The 23,899-nt window shown below is 36.9% G+C and overlaps 1 protein-coding gene across 3 annotated transcripts in view; it reads left to right on the top strand.

The window, feature by feature from the left end:
• The first annotated feature begins 411 nt into the window (after positions 1-411).
• Positions 412-23,899, top strand: part of LOC123747172 (cyclin-T2) — a 35,120-nt gene continuing 11,632 nt past the window's right edge. Inside the window, exons 1-5 of one of the 3 annotated variants that reach the window (XM_045729206.2) lie at positions 412-602; positions 4,161-4,371; positions 4,510-4,633; positions 10,970-11,015; positions 22,792-22,882. In XM_045729206.2, coding sequence (XP_045585162.2) covers positions 457-602; positions 4,161-4,371; positions 4,510-4,633; positions 10,970-11,015; positions 22,792-22,882 — 618 coding nt within the window. In that variant the 5' untranslated portion in view covers positions 412-456. The remainder of the gene's footprint in view (positions 603-4,160; positions 4,372-4,509; positions 4,634-10,969; positions 11,016-22,791; positions 22,883-23,899) is intronic. The other 2 variants (XM_045729208.2, XM_069313949.1) reach the window with 2 other exon arrangements.

Raw genomic sequence — 23,899 nt, 5'->3', positions numbered from 1 at the left:
GGAAGGTGAGTGTCTTGCCTTCACCCAACGCTGAGGTCTTCTTTTAAAATATATATAACAATCCCTTTTTTCAAATATATAGCAATATATTGGAGTGTAGGGAAAGATATAGCATTTATATGATGTAGATTATAGTTGATAGAGAATTATTGTGGCTAAAAATCAGCATTATCTTTTTTCCTACTGCTAAATATGGGAAAAGGCCATAGTATTTGTGCTTTAATATATACTTGTAAAATATGTTTAGTTTGACAACAAACTTCTCATTTTATCTTTGTATCACATCATATTACCAAACTCATATTTAAAAATACTAATACCAACATTTCAAGCTAAATAAATAGCTTAGAAGGTGAAATTAAGTGAAATACTCAAGTCAGAGTCAAATTTTGTTAGAAAAGTTTTTGGAACCCTGGAGTTTCCGGCGTGACGTCACAGCAGTCCGGTGTTGTGCTCATGGCGGCGGAGGAAAGATGGTATTTTACCAAGGAAGAATTAAACAATTCACCCAGCAGGAGATGTGGAATCGACGCGGAAAAAGAATTATCGTATCGACAGCAAGGCGCAAATCTCATCCAGGATATGGGCCAGCGGTTACAAGTGTATCCTTTCGTACTAAAGTCTTGAGGTGTTTGTCGGCCTTGGCCAAGGTACTCCGTCATGTTAAGTAGAATATTGATTTAATCGCGGGTTTGGCTGGTGTATCTGGCATGCAGTGAGGACCACTAGAGTCTAAAGACAAGCTTGGCCGTAATTAAAGGTTACTGTGGCGTGCGTGGTGACTTAAAAAGAGGAATGTTGTTGTGGTTCATCTCGAGGATGTCAGGGGCATGGCAGCCATGTTGGTTCACATGACCTCTTAATCGTCAAGTATTTAGCCTTATTACGCTGCTATTAACACCTCTGAAGTGTCTGGAGCTACTTATCTTGCACGATAGCTGCTGTGGTTCACACGTTGGGTTGGAATTCGTGCTCAGAGGTCTGGTTGGTGAGAAATGGGATGGAACATGCGTGGCTCTCGTCCAAGCAACATGTTCAATATGCAGGATGGATGCGATTCGAGTGCAATATTTAATTATTGGCTACATAATAACGGTCTAACTGATGTTAACACATGTATGTCAAGTCAATCATGCTTGTATTAAACTTTGGCAGGAGTGGAATACTTATTCCTGTTTGAGTTTGATGTTACTATTTGCAACCTTGATTGCATGATATAATGTTAATTGAAATTGAAATTGAAATAAGTTTATTGAGGTAAAATATACACAAAGGGATGAGGTAGTTCAAGCTATTCTCACCCCGTTCAGTACATCGTGTTAATACATACATATACACACATCACAAGCAATAAACATATTACCAAACATTCCAAGAGAATGTTAATTGTATCTGTTTGTGAAGCTCAGAATTGTTTCCAGTAGATATATTGACTGCTAGGAACTATTTTTATTTGGTTAATTGGGTTCAGTATGTGTAAGCTAACATAACTTGAACAGTTTGTTGTGTAAACAAGAAATATGGATTGCAGAATTTGTATGGCTTTATCAGTGATGTTAATAATTCCCAGTCAGATATCTGGCACTAGGCCGGTCGGATCTGGCGTGGGGAGCCGGTCAGCCGAGCGGACAGCACGCGGGACTTGTGATCCTGTGGTCCTGGGTTCAATCCCAGGTGCCAGCGAGAAACAATGGGCAGAGTTTCTTTCACCCTATACCCCTGTTACCTAGCAGTAAAATAGGTACCTGGGTGTTATTCAGCTGTCACGGGCTGCTTCCTGGTGGTGGAGGCCTGGTCGAGGACCGGGCCGCGGGGACACTAAAAGCCCCGAAATCATCTCAAGATAACTTCAAGAAGGCATTTGCCATTCCTAAGGAACACTTGCAAATGGATAACCTGCTTGTGAGCAGTTAATCCATAGTTAGTTCCTATGAAATTATATTTTTCTTTGAATGATATAATCGTATGGTTTTACTTTTTAATCTTGCTAAGAAAAGGCTTTAATAATCCTTTTGTCATATTCTCTTCAAAAGTATGTAAATATAGAAGAAAGGAATACTTTAAGAAGGACCAATTTGTGGAACCAATTACCACAATATTATAGAAGTAGGATCCCTTGATTGTTTCAAGCATAGGTTAGACACACACATATGAGATTGGGTGTATATTAATGGGAGCTGCCTCGTATGGACCAATAGGCCTTCTGCAGTTACTGTCATTCATATGTTCTTAATGCAGGGTATGGTCAAATCGTACATTAGTAGGTGTTCAGGTTCGTTCATATTTCCCTGTAAGAGGAGGACTCGGAGGATGGCATCTGTTCTAGCTGCTCAGGCTTTGGCTCTGTTACCTCACAAGAGGTAACTCCCCCATAAGAAAAATACCAACCCAGAAGGGAAATACTAAGGATAGTCAATGAAATTGCTTGAATAATTATGTCATATCATGCTCACACACACAGGGTGATGCACATGATCAATGTGGATGCAGATCTTTGGCTACAGGAATGTTCACAAATTAACTTATTTTTACAGTTGCAGTTCATGTAGGAGCTCGGCACACAACTGAAAATGTGGGAGACCTACAGGTCGTCTGATAATCCACACTAAATGTTTGTAATGTTGACATTTTCCCACTCAAGAATATGGCATTAAGGTCCTAACCTGAATACCACAGAATTTGACTTATTTTTATACTATTTTCTTTTTCATTATACAATAGTACAATAAGATAATTACCTGTTCTTTCCAGTGGTATAATTAAACAGAATGTTTTTGAGTTCATTTATTTGTTGACTTTGCTGTTCTCATAACTCAACACCAAACCATAAGTATTCCCTAGAAATAAAATGTTGATATGTAATATAATTTTTGTCCCTGGGCAGTAAGTGTTATTTTCTAATTGCTTTGCCTCCAAATTACAGTACATATATAAAATATTTACCTGTATTTTCCCCTCAAATTTTACTTATACCTTTACCCTAGACAGCTCAAGAAATATGTTTTGGAGGTTACAGAGCTTCTGTAACTGGAAGGCTGCTGACTCCTTATCTGGAGCTGTGACAAGTTGTCACAGATAAGAAGTTGCCAATCTTCAAGACATCTTCCCTTAGCCGTCTAAGGCACAAGTAAAAAAGAAGCAAAGTTTGAGAGAGAATAATAATAGAATAATAAAAGGGCTGGTTCCTTTCTCCCCAATGCTTGGAGACATTGTGGTGGTGGGCTCTGGCCCTCCTTTATCTTTGAGATTGAGTGGAGCCATGTGTGGCGCCTGGATTTGGGAGACTATAGGTGGGTAGCTCAAAGATATTGAGGGAACCCGCTAGAGAGAGATGATTCATATTGTTGAGTGCTAGGTTTTACACTAGAAAAATTGCTCCAAATACATTGAATACCATCATACATAGATGAAAGGAGCTTACCTGGAACCACAAGCCAGAACCTGGCCCCCTCAGAGGCACAAGGAGCAATGGCCTACAGAAACCCCCGTGTGGTTGGAACATTTTATGTCTGCCATGTACTGTGTTATGCACCCAGAAAGGTAGGCGTCTCAAAACAGACTCCAACTGGTGAAAATTGCTACCAAAAACCGAACTATCAAGCACATGGGGGTTTCTATAGGCCATTACTCCTCGTGTCCATTTTATGTCTGCCATCTACTGTGTTATGCACCCAGAAAGGTAGGCATCTCAAAACAGACTCCAACTGGTGAAAATTGCTACCAAAAACTGAACTATCAAGCACATGGGGGTTTCTATAGGCCATTACTCCTCGTGTCTCTGAGGGATCCAGGTTCTGGCTCAAGGTCCCTGGTAGGCTAGAACTCTAATCGAATTGACTGATGCCACGGTCTAATATATGCATATCAGCCCGTTATAGCTCCGAGGAGCTGGAGGGGAATCTCCACAGAAAATGGCATTTTAAAACATTCACTGCTGGTTTTTTCCTTATTAATTTGTTTTTTCCGGTTTATTTTGAATAAGAAAATGATTATGAATATTAATTAGGGGCAAGCCATTGTGCCCTAAACCTTGGTTCATTTTATTGTATTATTAACCTTTGTCTTGTGTTTGCTGGTATGCATGTTGTGTGTAAGTTTTATATATATATGTTAGTTTTAAAATACAGTTTAATTCAGTATATTCCTTAACCATACATCAGTAACCAACTAGCAATCAATACCGCCATCGTATATATGCATCGTTTCTACATGTTTCATCCCTTCACTCGTTTTCATCGTAATTCTATAGCACCCGCTGCCCTCTTTCTGGCTGCCAAAGTGGAAGAGCAGCCAAGAAAGTTGGAGCATGTAATTAAAGTCGCCTACCATTGCCTATTTCGTGACCAACCTGCCTTGGACACTCAGTCGGAGGTCAGTATGTTTAATTTAATGTCTTTTAAGTCTGAAATATCATGTTCTAAATCTTATTATTTTAACACATGAAGATCCATTTAGTAGCAATATGAATTCTTGTCTAATTTTTATTTAGATATTATTCAACATCTTCAGGGCTATTTGGAACGTGCACAGGAATTGGTTGTAAATGAAAATATCTTACTCCAAACTCTGGGATTTGATGTTGCCATAGACCATCCTCATACGCACGTGGTCAAGTGTTGCCAGCTCGTCCGCGGTGAGTACACATAACCAATCTAAAGAGTATTTTCGGAAACGGAAGGATCTCCACCACCCGTTGTCACTGCAAAGACTGTAAACTTATTTTAGAAATGTATATTTTCCTCTCATTGTTCATTATTGTCCATTGAGTTTGGTTTTGAAATGTTAGCTATATTGATTTTGAATACAAATAACTGATGTACATTTGAAGTCTGTCACCATGACCTCATTATTTGTATAAGAATTATTTCATATGGTTGAACCTCAATGATTATTACTTAGTCATTCCTTGGTATAACTGCCTCCTCAGGTTTAAACAAAAAAGTGGCTTGAAACTAAGCGAGATCAGTTGTAAAGGCTTCTTCAAAAGATGATAATAGGTTCATTTGGGTAGGACTTTTGACCAACTTGTAACATAAATACAACCTGTTCTCGCAAAATTCGTAAAGTAAATATTGACTTATTAACTACGTGCATAGGTGATATACTAAACATAATAGATACCCTTAAAAAGATTCATAGAAAACACCGACCTTACCTAACCTTGTTAGTATCTTAAGATAAGCATCTTATTGCTTCGTAATTACAATTATTACTTAACCTATACCTATTATAGGTTAGGTAATAATTGTAATTACGAAGCAATAAGATGCTTATCTTAAGATACTAACAAGGTTAGGTAAGGTCGGTGTTTTCTATGAATCTTTTTAAGGGTATCTATTATGTTTAGTATATCACCTATGCACGTAGTTAATAAGTCAATATTGACTTTACCAATTTGCGAGAACGGGTTGCATAAATACCATATGGAGAAAGAGCATGCATCTGGTGTCAGGGTACTGGCAGGCATCCCCCTAATCACTTAATTTTATACCTGGCTTCATTTCTCATTAAATAACCCCAAGTAATGAATTCTCTAAGTGATCAATTTATGTACACTGCAGTAAATAATATTTATTATTCACCCAACAAATTTGATACTTAATGTTCCTATGTGTTTTATTTATTTTATTCAGGTTATAGCAGTATTTATCTTTTGTTAAAAAACTTTGAATCACATTTTATATTTTAACCTGTCATTCAAATGCTTTGTTTGCAAGGGGTACTGCATGTGTAATTTTCATGTGATGTGGTAATTATGGTTCTTACCAAAATGCTAAACTTAATTCACAACACTATGTTAACGTATATATTTATTTAAACTCGTAGTCCCTCTCATGCCCTCCCCAGTAGCATGACCATTATTAGTGAGTTTGTACTTTTGTCCTCTTTAATATTTGGGTTCCTGCAGTGCACTTTCCTCTATTGAGTACCCCTTTGGCTGCACTCACTTGGTAATGCCACTTTGTGGTCTCCTACGTTTTCTTCACTTCCACATATAATTGTACGCTATTAACTCGTTCTTTGTCTACTCTTTTTCCATTACCTTCTCCGGGATTATTCTAGGATGTCCATTGGATACGTCATGGATAATTATTGGTGTGCCCAGTATTTTTATTTAGCTAATTACCGTATACAGCATCTTGGAAGTGTTAAAATAATTAATAATTCCAAGCTCTTTACTATTTTTTTAGAAATAATTTTCAAGGCAATCAAAAATTATATTTGTATAAATGTACAAATTAAACTATGGGTTGATAAAATTTTAAGTCGCTAAAACCACTGGTCGTTAAGCAAAACTACTTGACGTAAAGCACATTTGCAACCACCTTTTACTCGCATAATATATTGAGCCCAGGAGCTTAGTACTTAGTACACAAGTACTAGGTAATTACATAGGTTATACAGGTACTTCTATAATTACAAGCGCACACGCGTGCACACATTCATTCAGTCATTCACTTTAGGAAATTCCATTTAGATAGAGTATGCCATCATAGGCAGAATACTTCATATCGTGATGGTTGTGGCCATCACTGGTGGCTATCTTCTTGAGTTATCTTGAGATGATTTTGAGGCTTAGCGTAATTACTTAGACTTAGCGGCTAGTTTAATGCTGTATTGTGCTCCCGATACTCTTCCTGTGAGCAATAGCGCCAAAAATTTTTTGAGCATAAACGTTCTTAGCCACTGCACTGCGCCGTATTAAAATAGGACAACACTGTGGTGTGCCGGAAAAAATTATTTAAAAAATGTATATATTTTCTTGCATTGTTAAAATGCGTTCTCTGATCACAGGAAATTTGAAAAAAAAAGTATTGTATGTGACATACTGTAGTAATGATGGAGCAGAGAAGTTGAGCAATTTATGAGCACTGGGTGATTAGGTACAATACTCAGAGACACTTAGCCCCAGTGACCCCCGTGTGGCGGTAGTTGCCACGAATATTATATCTAGTTCGATAGTGTGTAATTTGTGGAATTTATAGTTAAAAAATGTGGAAGATTGCTTTAGCACCTTTAGGCACTATGCACATAGGGTCTTTAGGTACTATATGCACCAGTTGAGCGGCTTTAGGCATTATATGCACAGGTCGCGCGCCTTTAGGCACTTACTATATGCACCAGTCGAGCGCCTTTAGGCACTATATGCACCCGTCGAGCGTCTTCAGGCATTATGCGCAGTGCAGTGGTTAATCAGACCTTAGTTGATGTTATTGGACATTGAAACAGTTTTCATATACATTTCACATATATTTAATCATAATGTTCTTGCTATGCTTATCACCATTTGGTAAAATATTGTAAATTGTGATGAGATAATACTAAAATTTTGAACAATTCGGATACCGATGCTAATTTCACCAAAAAAAAAGTCTTCTGATGTGATTATTGATTCCAGTTCTTTAAAAAATTATATAGTTGGATACTTATTTTTCTTAAAATGTTGTATTTTACTTTTGAAAAGTTATTTATATTTTGAGCATGGAAAATTATTATTTATAATTGATTTAAGAATAGAAAACAATTTGGTAAATTCAGCTTAATCTTATGACATAAACCGGAGAAGTGAGAACATCTCATTATCATGTGGATATCTATTTGAAATAAAGTTAATATTGCAGCACTAGGGCAATTAAAGCATGGATTTATATACTTTTTATTGAAAAAGTAATCCTTAATCTTCAAAGTACACAATAAGAATCACTGGAAACATTCCACTACCCATCACAAGTGCATATCTTATACAGGTATACAGTTTCCAATACAATAAAAAAAATTATTTTATTTAACTATAAAGAATTACCGTGCAAGTAATTCAAGTAAAACAAAATTCATTTTTAACTTGTACTGAAAAAGCCATGTTTAACCTATATAATGCATACACTGTACAGTACAAGTGAATAAGAAAAAATTATACATATATGAACCCTAAGACTTAAATTGTAATGTACAAAGTTAGCATCTCCTGTTTCTTTTTGGTGAATATATTTGTTATTAAATGTTAAAGAATCCTTTTAAGAATCGGAATAGTGATAAAATCAATTCGCGATAACGATTCAGATTAGTTCCGTCACCAATTGTAGTATAAACGATTTTTCCTGGTGAGGATTAGTTTCTTCAAACTAAAAATATAACAAGACAGGTTTTACCAGTGTACTCTACTTCCTTAGCCATCCTTGAGGTTATCTTGAGATCCTCTTTTTATAAAAATCATCGGTAAAATGATTTAAATTTGAGTGAGTCATATGCTGTACAGTATTTATTTCCATAAAAGTTCATTCATATACAAATCACTATACAGTACTGACATGGGTAGATTCCACAGTGAATTTTCACTTAAAAATAATTATTCTAAATTAACTATATATGTGGGTTAAGCAATTACTTCATTGCCATAACTGCTAGAATACTACAGTGGTAGTTATATATGTATTATGTTTTATAGTGCTTCCCTGATCACAAACAGATGATAACATTAAATTCTTTGATGTAAAGCAGCAGTGTAAGATGACCTGGTACTTGAATATTAAAATATTCGGTGTAATGTTCATTAAATGACAGGTGTCCAGTCATATACAGGTTTCAATGGGTGGGAAAACGCACCAGCTGGTGACAGGCTCTCATCGGAGACTGAAACAAACTCGGTTTTAAAATATTATATTAGTGTGTGTGTATGCGCCACGTACAGAAATAAGTAAATAATGAATGTACAGTAATGTACATTTTTCTTGGTAATGGTGTGTTTAAATTGTATAATACATTTGGTTGTATAGTGACACTAAATTGATTGTCCCAGTGTGAGATGTACTAGATAAAGTTATGTATTCACCAAAAGAGAAACACAGGTGCCAGTGATACAATGGCACAACCTCGAATTATCCCTTTTGAAAGATGTACACATTCTTGCTTCTCATTGGAATCACTTGACTGCTAGTCAACAAGCAGGTAGAATTCTTTGACACTTTTATGCTCATTGGCTTTATGGTATTTTTTCCTTCCCTCACTTTTATTATATTTTAGCACAATATATAAGATGTCTTAAGAAGGTTCAGCCAGCACTTATTTACTTGTTCAGCACTTTGTTAAGAGTTTTGTTAAGGAAGTAGTATTACATATGATTAAGAAGTTCTACCGTAATAATCTTGTGATGAAAGAAAGATACCTGGATCCATTTCTGTTTTGAAACGTGAAGTTTCTTGGCAGCATTGGAGGGAGGTGACATATCTTTAGCTATAATGGTATTTCATGCACAGTCCTCGTGTTGAGAGGCTCCATGTTGCTATGTAGAGTTATGGTTATAATTGGGAGTCTGTACAGTTGTTGGACCATTTTGCAAGATTAATTAACACTAATAATGTGTTAATTGTCTTTATAATATGGTTATTCATCCCTCAGCTCAGCACTAATATCATTAATTTGACAGTCTTAAGATTGCTGTCTTACAATATACTGTAGTAAGCTTTTTGTATAATTTTATAATTTCATTTCTTTCTGCTGTGTCTTATTTTGTAGTGGTGGCTAATGAAATGCAAACAGTTTTTTGCTGTTCTAAATATAGTTTTTAATTTGTGTTGTATAACTGTTGCTTAAAGTGGAGTATAGTATCTCTTAGTTTTCACTTGGTACAGTTGTTATCCTCTTAACTATGTAGAATCACTTGCAACATGTTTTAAGTTTATGTGGCGATATATGTTCGCTACTATAATTATTCAATCTTGAGTGATTATTTGTTTTAATTACAAAAGACAAACAATGTGTAACTGCATAGCCACTAAATATTGAGTACAATCCTAAACCTTACTCACTGGATATCTAAAATAATGAGCTAAAAGTTTACAGTATTTGGTTGAGAACAACTCACGAGTGTCCGAAAGTGGTGTAGTTTTTGTTATAGTCGAAGCTTTTTCTTGAATTTTAAGGCGGTCACTGTGTGTACTGGACTTACAAAATGTAATGGCTAGGCTCCAGTATCATTTTAATATTGGATATATTAGGTTATCTCTGGCCATTCTCAAAATTGACCAGTTTTGTAACGTGAGATAGGTTTTGCAGATGACAAAAAAATATGTAACTTGCTCTTATCAGTCTTAGTGATCAGCCTTTACCCTTTTGGAATATACCTTATATGTAAATGATTTACATGTATTTATATCATCATGTGGAATATTGGCCAAACATCAGGTCACTTGGGGTTACAATGTTGGTTGTAGCTGCGGATTTTCTTATGTATTACTGGTTATTCTGGAATGTTTCTTTTTCCTTTCATGTTCATATCATTGAAATGTTAAGCTTTAAATCCAGTGTGGCTTCAAGGATGGGTTGCATTTTAAAGTGAATTTAGTAAGATATTATGTAGTTTTAGATAAATATGTTTTAAATCATTTGATTAGATTTAATAATTGTGTGCAATGAATGGATGAACCTTAATTATGCATTTGCATCAAGTTTTATAATAATCTTTGATTTTCACGCTGTCATTATGACATTTTAAACATGAGCGCTTTTCTTAAATCAGATCTTGTAATTTATCGTAAACTGTTGCAATTAAGATTCATCCTAAGGTCAAGTAAGTACAGTATATTTATGGTGCTAAAGTTTGTTAGTTATTAATATAACTAACTAAACATTGTTAAATAATAGAGGTAATTATGATACCAATATATTGTCAGTGTTGCTATGTGCCATGATGAGATGTGAGGTGGGTAACATTTGTAAGTATGCATATTTAGATAAGTACGTTTAATGCTGATATTTAATCGTTGGCTGTATAACGCACTCGGTAAGTAAGGAGTGAAGATCCTGGTCAGGTGTTGTAAGGCAAAAAAACACACGAGGTAATGCAACATTATTCTAAAAATGTTTGTCTTTTCTTTTCCCGGTGGTTGGCTGCCCTGGTGGGGCGGTCGGCTGCGGGTCACCCACTACCTGTGCTGTGGTGCTACTGTCCTGGCGTGCGCCCCAACAACAGCCACCAAAGATTTGGCCCAAACCTCGTATTTCATGGCTACTAGCAGGTTATTATCACTGGCTGACTGTTTGTCACTACTGCCAGTAACAAGTTTCAGTGGGCCCCTCCTAAATTTAATAACTGTCCAATAACAAGATGGCGGACCACCAAATGTGCTGCGCTATGGTCTACTGCTGTTACTTGTAATGGTAGCTCTGTTATTGGTGATTGTAGCTGTTACTGGTGATGGTAGCTCTGTTATTGGTGATTGTAGCTGTCACTAGTGATGGTAGCCCTGTTACTGGTGATAGTACCTCTGTTACTGGTGATTGTAGCTCTGTTACTGGTGATGGTAGCTCCGTTATTGGTGATTGTAGCTCTTACTGGTGATGGTAGCTCTGTTACTGGTGATGGTAGCTCCGTTATTGGTGATTGTAGCTCTTACTGGTGATGGTAGCTGTTGCTGGTAGCCCTATTACTGGTGATAATAGCTCTGTTACTGGTGATGGTAGCCCCAGTTACTAGTGATAGCTCTGTTACTAGTGATGGTAGCTGTTGCTGGTAGCCCTATTACTGGTGATAGTAGCCACAGTTACTGGCAATAGTAGCTCTGTTACTGGCGATGGTAGCTGTGTTACTGGTAATAATAGCTGTTACTGGTGATGGTAGCTGTGTTACTTGTAATAACAGCTGTTACTGGTGATGGTAGCTGTGTTACTTGTAATAACAGCTGTTACTGGTGATGGTAGCTGTGTTACTTGTAATAATAGCTGTTACTGGTAATAATAGCTCTGTTACTGGTGATGGTAGCTCTGTTACTTGTAACAATAGTTCTGTTACTGGTGATGGTAACTGTTACTGGTAATAATAGCTCTGTTACTGGTGATGGTAGCTCTGTTACTGGTAATAATAGCTCTGTTACTGGTGATGGTAGCTGTGTTACTGGTAATAATAGCTGTTACTGGTGATGGTAGCTGTGTTACTGGTAATAATAGCTGTGTTACTGGTAATAATAGCTCTGTTACTGGTGATGGTAGCTCTGTTACTGGTAATAATAGCTCTGTTACTGGTGATGGTAGCTGTGTTACTGGTAATAATAGCTGTTACTGGTGATGGTAGCTCTGTTACTGGTAATAATAGCTCTGTTACTGGTGATGGTAGCTCTGTTACTGGTAATAATAGCTCTGTTACTGGTGATGGTAGCTCTGTTACTGGTGATGGTAGCTGTGTTACTGGTAATAATAGCTCTGTTACTGGTGATGGTAGCTGTGTTACTGGTAATAATAGCTCTGTTACTGGTAATAATAGCTCTGTTACTGGTGATGGTAGCTCTGTTACTGGTAATAATAGCTCTGTTACTGGTGATGGTAGCTCTGTTACTGGTAATAATAGCTCTGTTACTGGTGATGGCAGCTCTGTTACTTGTAACAATAGTTCTGTTACTGGTAATGGTAACTGTTGCTTCAGGATAGTAGTTCTCTTACCTATTAATTAATAGACTACCATGCATACCTAATTTTGATAAGCTGTACACACATCCTGTTTAATTTTGTTTATATTTTTGGCCATTTTCTGTTATTCCTGTTAATGTGCACACAATAACCTTAAGTTTTAGTTGTAAACTCTTAACACATTGACACTTTAGTGATTCAAAAAGGTGAGATAGAAATATGTATTATTTGAATATTGTTTTTATTACTATATATATATATATATATATACATATATATATATATATATAGAATACATTTGACTGGGTAAGCCCATTTTACCTTGTTTTATTGGGAATAGAGAAGGGCTAAGGAATTTCTTGGCTAAAGGCATAACATGGACTGACTTGGTAATTTGTAATTCTATTATTATTACGCATTCATTTAGCCCTTTCGCTGATAATTACGTAAGTGTAGTTACAAGATGATTGCTACACTCGTGATATTCTGTCGTCCCGGGACTCTGTCATATGATGCTTTGAAATTTACTGGCGGTTTTGGCGTCCACCGCCTCCTCACTTAACTTGTTCGAACCATGGACCGCTCTGTTTACAAAAGAGATCTTTTTAGTATTTTTCAGCACCTTCGTTTCCTTTATTTGAATTCGTGTGTCCATTGATCTGCATTCCAGTGATTTATCCCAGTAGGATAGTACCGGGTCCCAGTAGTACAGTCGGGTTCATTCTCGACTCGGAATCAAGAATTTCGGGTTCGGGCGGGACAGAAATGGTTGGGCACATTTCCTTTCACCTAATGCACCTGATCACCTAGCAGTAAGTAGGTAATCAGGAGCCAGCCAGCTTGCTGTGGGGTTGTATCCTGGGCGGGATCAGTAATTTGACCTGGGGGTGGGGAGGGGACGCTTGAAATAAGCCTAATGTGTATGAATACACTCTGGCTCCCTGTCCCCCAACATAATGAATTATTCATAATTATGATCACTGACAACTTTTGTATATCGTCAACTAATTGTTTCCGCTATAAATAAAATTTGGACTTGTAAGGGCTCGGTAATACGAATAAATTTATGTTCGTCGTTTTTGAGCAAACAGCATAAGTAAGCAGATATGCCATGGAATGAGCGGGTAAATGGCTGTAATAACCAGTTAAAGTGCTAAAATGAAGCAGGTAAACAGTGAAAAGGTGAGAGTAAATAGTGGGAATAGCCAGGTTGTGACCGGAAAAAAATATAAATGTTAATTTTTAGGATTTTCCTGGTAAGAAATTTGAATGTTCGGATTATTGAACTTCGACAGCATTTCAGTTCACCCTACAAATTCATAATTTATTTGGAAACCATGTAATTTATATAAAAAAAATGCTCTGATATCTAAGAAGTTTGCCAGTAGGTTTCTGATTTGTGAGAATTTCACAATTTCAATTCAAATGTATAGTGAGTTATCATTCATGTGACAGGTATTTAGTTTTAAATGTCTAGGAATAGAGTACAGTATGGTTATTATTTCAGTTCTGCAAATCTTAAAGTATTATGCTTTTGGCTGGAGTTGAATTGTTTCCATCTCATAATGGAAACTTAAGATTTTTTTGCCTCTTATTTCCATTTCAAATAGATGCACCATTAAAATTGTACCCTTTTTACCACAAGAAGGCCATGGAATACATAAGCATTGCCTGTGATGGTCACACACCCACGGGTGCCGGTCGGCCGAGCGGACAGCACGCTGGACTTGTGATCCTGTGGTCCTGGGTTCGATCCCAGGCGCCGGCGAGAAACGATGGGCAGAGTTTCTTTCACCCTATGCCCCTGTTACCTAGCAGTAAAATAGGTACCTGGGTGTTAGTCAGCTGTCACGGGCTGCTTCCTGGGGGTGGAGGCCTGGTCAAGGACCGGGCCGCGGGGACACTAAAAGCCCCGAAATCATCTCAAGATGACTGCTTTAGAGGAAAAATTATTATAAATACAGTACAGTACTGTATTTCTAGAAATTTAGTTACAATGATAGGAATATAGATACAGTATTGCAATTTATTTGCTTGTATTTGTTGGCCATTCTGGTACAGTATAAATTTCTCACTTGCAAATAAGAGTTAACAATCTGGAGAATTTTAAGAAAAAATATACTGTACTGTACAACAAAATTCGTATACAATTACGTATCGAGAATTAAAATGTTCCTTAATTCTGATTATGGTCTTGATGGAGAGTTGCGCCTTAATTGTACCTTTTTCTTTTTTATAGGATTCATGGAAAATATAAAATATTTATAGATGAATGAACAAAAGTATCAAAAGTGACGTCAAATTTATTTTCCACAATAAGTGTTTTTGGGTACAACGGTGCCACATGCTCCAACGGTGCCACATGCTCCAAAGAGAGTTCTTTTGATTAATGGTTTTATGTATAATAACAAGGTTATAATTTGATCAGGTAATAATAGCCAGAAAGATGTCAACTCTTGGTAAATATAGGGATTGATAAGCTAAACCCAATATCCTTAAATATCTATAATAAAAAATTATAAGAAAGCCGCGTGTAGCGTGGGCGATTAGTTATTACTGTACATTCTTTGAACAATAAAACATAGTTTGTTCTGTTATTACACTATATACTCTCACAATATATACCTATCTACATTTTTATGCACCATAACTAACGACAAGACACACTTTATGGGTGTGGTAATGAAATCTGCACACAGCATTGAGCCACATGCTACAAGCCGATGATATCAGCTGATGCATCAAAATGCCTCCAGTACACTACGCACAACGCCATGTCTAGCTACAACAGTGTTTTTACCATCAGATACCTGTTATTAAATCATGAATACAAATCATTTTCCTCAACTTGATTTTCTAAAGGAACATGAGGTCCCATTGGATGATACATAGATTCCTGAAACAATGGCTGTGTGCTGCGAATGTGTGGTTCCTGCTGTAAACATCATAGCCTGTGTTCACTGATATCTTAATCTTGTACATGGTTTTTATCACAGAATCTTCTATGATACTATTGTCGCAAAATAATTGCAGTTACGTATTTTATTTCGTTGTTATCAAGTGATACTGTGAGCATAAGTTTTACAGTGATGCTGTGACTGCTGCGGCATGTGCTACTAGTGGTCACCCTCACAATACTGGCACACTCACCCAGGAGGGGTGCCTACAATTTTTCTTTTTATGGCATTTGTTTACTGGAAACCTGAGGAAGTGGATGAGAGCCCCATGTACCGATGGAAGTTTTAAATCTAAAGCTAGACCTGATTGCCAAGTGCAGTTGAAGGTTAAGGCATACTGATCATTCACTTTATCTGGAAATTTTATATTATCTTCAATGTTAATTGCAGGCGATGAGTCACAATAACGTGGCTGAAGTATGTTGACCAATCCACACACTAGAAAATGAAGAAACGACGACGTTTCAGTTCGTCCTGGACCATTCTCAAGTCGATGAGTCACAGTCGACTTGAGAATGGTCCAGGACGGACCGAAACGTCATCGTCCCTTTATTTTCTAGTGTGTGGATTGATCTTCAATGTTAAGTCTGTGTTAATATTTTAGTTAGTAAAGGTAAAAACTTTATTGGATTAGATTTGGCCAAGATACATAAATAATTTGTTATTTGTCTATCTTTAATACTGTGTTCCATCTGGAATCTATCCTTTATTGTGAGTGTGGGTCATGTGTAGAATATTTTCTAGACATCTTGTCAACAGACAGACAACTGACTTCAGGTGTTAGGGGGATTTGAAGAAACACTGGAAACAAATGGAGGAATTCAACATGCTTGTTTGGCTGTCATATGTTTGAAACAGTCATTAACTGTACAGAGAAGCAAAAATGTGGTAAAGAACAAATTGAAATTGCCTTAGCAATGATAGGTAAAGAATTGGCAAGCAATGATAAGAGCAAATGGTAAATAATGTAAATTAAGGAAGATGAAGATTAGGAAAATATTGTCCTTTGTAAGGACAGTACAGTAGTTGAGAAGATGTAAGAGACCACTGGGTGTCGGTGAAGTGCGAGTATAACGGAGTGAGTTGTCATGGGTGGTCATTGGCTGCCATTTTCTGACATCTTGATACTTTGAGCAGCAAACTCTTGTAACCAGTATTATTATTATTATTATTCTCTTTTCTGTGCTGCTTATTATTTGTGACAATAGCATAGTATGTAGCTTGCACAATTGAAGTGTTTGATCGCCATACTGCGCACCTGGTTTCGGCAAAGACTTCATAATGCAATTGTCACTGACATATTTTTGTTGTTTTTATAAATGTTCAGGTAAAGTTAATGTCAAGATGTTTCCAAACTCAACCATTTTCATTTCAAAACACAAAGAGTGATGAAAACATTAAAAAACATTAAAATATAGGCTAATTAAAAAATAGCACAACTCTCAGAGCGCCTTAGGGCCTTTAACCACTGCACAGCAGAATGCCTTAGGGCGCTCTGCACAGTACAGTGGTTAAAGGTCCTTACAATTTTACATTTAACAGCATTTGTATACATGACCTCCAATAATTCCATTCTATCTGCTATACAGTATCTGTCTCTATACTTTGTTTTTTAATTTTAACTCACGTGCTTTGCTCATTTCCATTTCCCCTCCTTGCTGGTATTAGAGGTTTAAACAAAAATAATAGATTTTCCCCCACTTTAATCGGTAAAGAGCCAAGTGGGGGAATGATGGTGTCTGTGGACATTTTGATACAGTACATAGTTTTGTGTCTTGTCGTTTAGGGTCGGGCGCTCTGATGTTCCAGTGAAATGGTTTTTCTCTCTTTCACCTCACTTTACTCAGTGTGTGGAATAAATTGATATGTACACACTACCGACAAAAAAGTAAATAAAAGAGTACAAATTGTGTATAGCTCTACAATGTAATATCAAATCAAATTAGACTATTCATAAATGGTTGTACATTTAACATTGGGAAATGATGCTGAGCTTACACTGGGGGAGTGTTATGTAATGAGTAACGATGTCAAACCTTAGCAAATGCTCCGACAAAAGAATCGTTTACGATTCCTTTCTGCAGCCGAGAAAATCGGGCTATTAATTATTTGTTTCAATTTTATTTACTGAAATTTTACCAATATTTATTTGAAATTAGAATTTGCTCAGTTTTGTTGTTTGCAGTAAAGAAAATAAACGTGCCTCAATAAATTCAGTAACATAATGAAATTCAAAATAAACTTTAGTCATCAATAAAGGCCTAATAAAAATAAATTGCACCTTTATCTTGAGGTTATCTTGAGATGATTTTAGGTCTTAGCGTCCCCGCGGCCCGGTCCTCGGCCAGGCCTCCTTTTTGTTACACACCCCCAGGAAGCAGCCCGTAGCAGCTGTCTAACTCCCAGGTACCTATTTACTGCTATGTGAACAAAGGCATCAGGGTGAAAGAAACTCTGTCCATTTGTTTCTGCCTCAGCCGGGGATCAAACCCGGAACCTCAGGACTATGAATCCGAAGCGCTATCCACTCAGCTGTCAGGCCCCTTTATAAAGTACAAGTTCATAAGAAAATATCAGAGATAACCCCAGAACAAAAATATACTAATCTAAAAAATATATTAATTTTTCAAGGGAGATTTGGACAAGGAAAAAGTCACATTTTGTTTAATTGAACATGTCAACTGACCGACCTCGTGGTTGACAGAAAATGAACTGAAATAATTAATTGTATTTTTTAATATACCGAACACTATATTTATAGTTGCTGTAGGCAGGATAAAATCTTGTGGTGGTCTGTGGTTTGGAGACCTTTTCTAGAGTATAATCCCGGTTTGGTGCCTTCTGTTGATAATTTACTTACTTCTAGAATATAAATGTAATAACAGGTGTATTAATAACAGATTGTGTAATGGCACTGAATATCTGAACGTTTATGAATATTTCAGTGTTCTTCATTTATAATTTAATGTAAATCAAAAATGGAAATACCCTGTATGTTCATGTGATCTGTTTATATAGTTATAAAATAAAAATAACTCAAATATTTCCATCAGTTAATTTGCAAATCCAGAAATAAAATATGCACGGACAGAGTAATGAATGATTTGGGTGATGGGGTAGGTGGTGTCTGATCAGCTGGCTGCACACTCCTTGTGGTTCAAGAGTTCCCCAGGAAAGTGCAAAAAAAATTCTTAAGTAATTTTTGGAAACTTAGCACTAATGCTAATCTAGGTTAATTTTTGTATTTAACGTAATTTACAGCAGCTTTTTAACAAGTTGTTTAGAGAATTTTATTGGAAAGACATTCTTAAACAAGGAAGTAAATGAGATGCGTGTCAAATTTTTTTAGGTACTGTATATGAAGGCTTTGTGCCTTATTCTTACATACATACATACATACATTCATGTACAGCCACTAGTACGCGTAGCGTTTCGGGCAGGTCCCTGGAATACGATCCCCTGCCGCGAAGAATCGTTTTTTCATCCAAGTACACATTTTACTGTTGCGTTAAACAGAGGCTACAGTTAAGGAACTGCGCCCAGTAAATCCTCCCCGGCCAGGATACGAACCCATGACATAGCGCTCGCGGAACGCCAGGCGAGTGTCTTACCACTACACCACGGAGACTGTGAATTCTATACCAAAACAAATGCAAAACTAGAAAGCAAGATTCATTGAAGAGAATTGCATGAAGGCCATGAAATAAGAGACAAAACAAAATATGGTTTTAGTATAGGAAGAGGCCGAACTCTTTAACATACCAGTAATACAAAAAAACAAGAAACCAAGGGAGCCGAGTGGACAGCACGCTGGACTTGTGATCCTGTGGTCCTGGGTTCGATCCCAGGCGCCGGCGAGAAACAATGGGCAGAGTTTCTTTCATCCTACGCCCTTGTTACCTAGCAGTAAATTAGATACCTGGGTGTTAGTCAGCTGTCACGGGCTGTTTCCTGGGGGGTGGAGGCCTGGTCGAGGATCGGGCCGCGGGGACACTAAAGCCCCGAAATCATCTCAAGATAACCACTACACTGCAGTGAGAAAAGCGGCAGAAAGAAGCTTTGAGAAAGGGGTAGTTAACAAATGTAAAACAGAACTAGGCTTTTTTCTACACATTTATTAAAAGCAAGTTGCATATAAAGGATAAATTCCAGAGAGAATTGTGGACAGATTCACAGATTCTCCAGCTATGAATGGAGTTTGCAATAATCTACCTTAACGCTAGTGTCTTAAAGTATCATCATCGGTATGACATCTCTTGTTTGAAAGGTTCTTGTTATTCAACCTGTCACTTGTAGTTGTGACAGCTACTTTATTGTGTTAATTAAAAGTATGGTCTTCTGGTATGATTACTTCCAAATCTTTTACGTTGCTATTTTTTTTAAATAGTTTGGTTTGACTGTTTTATATGCGTTTTCCATTTGATATTAATTTATTCCATGGTGCTGCAGCTGAAACTTATCCTTATTAAACATTCATATTGTTTTCTGTGACCTATTGAAAGACCTGGTCATTAAGTGTGTGGAGCAACAATTGTCAAATGGAATTCGATGTGAATAAATGTCATGTTATGGAATAAGGAATAGGAGAAAATAGGCCCCCACACAACCTACAAATTATATTGAAAGACATTAAGGAACTTTAACTTTGAAGGAAAAAAAAGGGATATGGGGCTGGTTCTGGAGTAGACTGTCAATAAAGGGTCACATATAGGACATTGTTCCAGTAGTATATACTATGCTTTCCAATTTTATAATCACTTTTAAGTACAGTATATGGATGATGAAATATTAAAGAAACTGTTCTCAACCTTAGTGAAACTTAAGTCGATATCTCAAGAAGAACATAAGTGAACTTTATGAGGTGCAAAGACCTCTAGCTAAATGGCTTCCAGAACTAAAAAGAAAGGAGCTACAAGGAGAGACTAGAAGTGTTAAATATACCAAAGTTAGAAAATAGAAGAACAGAGATATAATCACTACAACAAAGTAGTTACAGGAATTTGCAAAGAATAGTTATTGAAACCTGTAACATCAAGAATAAGAGGTCATAGTTTCATACTAATGAAATTAAGCTAAAGAAAAAATCTAAAAGTTTGCTTTTGCAGAGCGGTAGGCGAAACAGGTTAAGTGAGGTGGTGGTAGAGGTCAAAATTGTCAGTAGTTTCAAAGCGTCATGTGACAGATTACTGGGAAGATGGAACACAACAAGTGTAACTTGTAACTACATTTAGGTAATTGCTCAACACTAATCTTCACACCCATCACCAACTACACACACATTCACACCACAATACTTATCTCAAACCAACAATTGCATACCCCACTCCATTCATACCAGTCATAACCCCAACAGCATTCACACTCGCCCATACCTCATCTGGACGTTTCCCACACACCCACCATCCAGCCACTGCCCACACTTCATACCTAGTCGCTGCCTCCCACACCTACCTACCCTCCCGAAACCCAGCTGCCACTATCAACCACTACCACACCTAACCACCACCACACCTAACCACCACCCACCCTTCCCACATCCATCCCCTGCCACCTACCCACACCCAACCCCAGCCACCGACCCCTCCCGCACCTACCCACACCCAACCCCAGCCATCGACTCCTGCCACATTTACCCACCATTTCCTTAATCTGCTACAATAAAAAAATATATAGTTTGTTTTCTCACCTTTTTTCCGAGATGTATTGATGGTCATAATTGCATCTCTATTGAACAAATAATTATATTGAGAAAATCAGGAGCCATGAGGAGGATTTGAACCCACACATTTGGTTCTCCCGAGCACTCTCTGATACATCACATTAATGTGATTTCATTGTGCAATAATCATACTTCATTTCAATTATTTAAGCTTTATTTTTCAAAGTTGTGTTAATTTTTCCCAGCTTGGGATTCATGATGCTATCTCAACACCATTTAATTTATTTCTATATTTGTGAGAAGATAGTGTTACTCTGCTAGATCTTGCATGTCAGTCAGTTTTTTCTGGATGGAGAGGTACTGTTGACTAGTAGACATGCACAGCCATACTTGTTTAGCTGGACAGATGTGATTGAAAATGTGAAGGGCATGGATGGCTCACTCTAACTTGTTCCTGGTGGCACTGGGCTAGCTAGTGCTCCGCTCCTCTCTCTCTTGCTATACATCTGTTTATTGCACAAGAGCCAACTTCCCTCATTGTTGAACCTCTTGGGTCAACAGATATGGGTTCTTTTTACTGTTAAGTTAACTCAGAGGGAGTGGATGTGCAGCTGCCCTTTGGCTGATGAGTATTCAACAGTGCAACGGCCTGCTCACTACCCGCCCATATAGTGCAAGCTACCAAGCCTTATGGTGATCATCATAGCTGAAGTGGTCAAAGGCACATTACTAGTTATTTGCAATCATAATAACACTATTAGAAATTATTTATGTAAAACTAAAATTTTGACTGTACAGTATTTACTTACATCAATGTCTGTATTTGTTGCAATAACGTTGATAACATTAGCTCATTTTGAAACTTTGATATTCAGGATTTAGAATAAGTATGTTAAAGTATTAAGTTAATATCAATTGCATGAGGTGTCAATAGTGTAGACCAGATACTGGACATATAGCTGGGGTTTATTTCTTTTATTGAAGGTTCCTAACAAGCAGGACTCTTAGTTTATTAGTTAACCAGTTAAGGTTATTGTTAACTTTATTTCAACCCGTGATGAGGATGGGGAATTATGCGCAGCAGCTCTGCACGTTGTCTATAAATTTTCAGGATAATTAACTAATCTTTTCATAGGGGGTTTTAAAACTGAGAATACAATAGTGTTGTATAATATTTGAGTGTTTTAATTATTAGGTGAATTGGGATTTTGATTATTCATTTTATGAATTGATGAAGTGTAATATTACTTATCTGTAAATGTTTTGTAGTGAATGGTTGTGACTATTCATGTCATTACAAATGAGGGTTTCTCTAAAGTAACAGTTTGCTTAATGTAGCTTTATCATAAACCTCATCATTAAGTAATGAAGACTTGAGTGGTATTATGTAGAGGGTAAGGCAAATGGCTGGTAATGTGCTTGTTACCTAATCGGCTGATGATTCCTTCAGTAACTGACTTCCGCACCATAACTCGAGGGCAAACATTTCATGGGGCTCCCACTGTCTTTGGAGGTTAGATCATATGTATATGCTAATCTTTTTTTTTTTATCTGCATATAATCTTCTCTCTTCTAGGTGTTCAGTCATTTTGTGGCTGGAAGGTTTTGCTTTACTATTGACACCTCTTATTGCAGGACTACTACTATCAGATCCTGACCAATGGGGCCATTCACAATTTTGTCACACAATCAAGACAGCTTCCGGGTTCATTCAGTCAAGAATATATATTGTGTTGCTCAGGAAGTTTGTTGATTACCCATTTTCTTTTTCCTCAGTCTTCATATGACGACGATGTGTTTGCAGTACAAGCCCACTGTAGTGGCCTGCGTGTGCATCTACATTGTCTGCACATGGAGTCATTATGAGGTGAGTTTTTGTTACATATTTGGCAAAATGTCGGTGATAATTTAAAAAAAAATAAAATGTTTATTTAGGTAAGGTACATACATACAATAAATTTTTACAAAGATTGGTTGACTTATAGGTAGAGCTAGTACATACAATGCCTAAAGCCACTATTACGCAAAGCGTTTCGGGTTTTTGTTGTGTGATAGAGGAACTGTATCGTCTAGGACCACCAATGTGGGGGAAGTGTAACAGGCACCTATTACCAGGTTGATGGGGCTCTTCCTTGGCTAAACATAAGCCACAATTCTCCTTCATGTTAACTATTTATTAAATATTTAGTTTTTTATAATAATGTTTCTTTTCCACTATTGTTTAATAGTTTAAAGTTTCCATGATTAGCCACTACTTCATCAAGAAATAGTAGTTCTCATATAGAACAAAGCATCAATAGACAGATAAATAATTGTATTATAAATTTATATTGTCAGCTTACTTTTAGGTCCTTTGCCAATTTTTGTAAACGGTTAGTAACATTAATTCTAAATATGTAGAAAAAAAACTTTCATTGAGCACTTTTCATGTATGGTTGCAAAGTTTGGGTCAAAAATTGCAAGAGGGCCAGAGACAGGCAAAAATGAAATCAATATAGGAAGAGGCCAAACACCCAAACATACCAACGATACAAAGATGCGAGAAACAACTACACGGCAGTGGGAAGAGAGGCAGAAAAATTTTGAGAAAGGGATAGTGGACAAATGTAAAACTGAATCCGGCCTATTCTATAAATGTATCGACAACAAATTGCAGGCAAAGGATAATTCTCAGAGGTTGACTATAGGAAAAAGATTCACGGAAAATGAAAAGGAAATGTGTGAAACATTAGGCAAAATGTTCCAAAGTGTGTTTGTACAAAATTAAATCTTCAGGGAACCAGACACATTTAGAATTCCAGAGAACAACAGAGCACATAGGTGCCTAGAGATGAAGTGGAAAAAATGCTCAAGGAGCTAAGTAAGAACAAAGCAGTTGGTCCAG

This window comes from Procambarus clarkii, chromosome 77 (genome assembly GCF_040958095.1).
Source record: "Procambarus clarkii isolate CNS0578487 chromosome 77, FALCON_Pclarkii_2.0, whole genome shotgun sequence".
Taxonomy (NCBI): domain Eukaryota; kingdom Metazoa; phylum Arthropoda; class Malacostraca; order Decapoda; family Cambaridae; genus Procambarus; species Procambarus clarkii.
The sequence above is the reverse complement of the archived record's forward strand: the minus strand, read 5'-3'. Positions and strand labels throughout refer to the sequence as shown.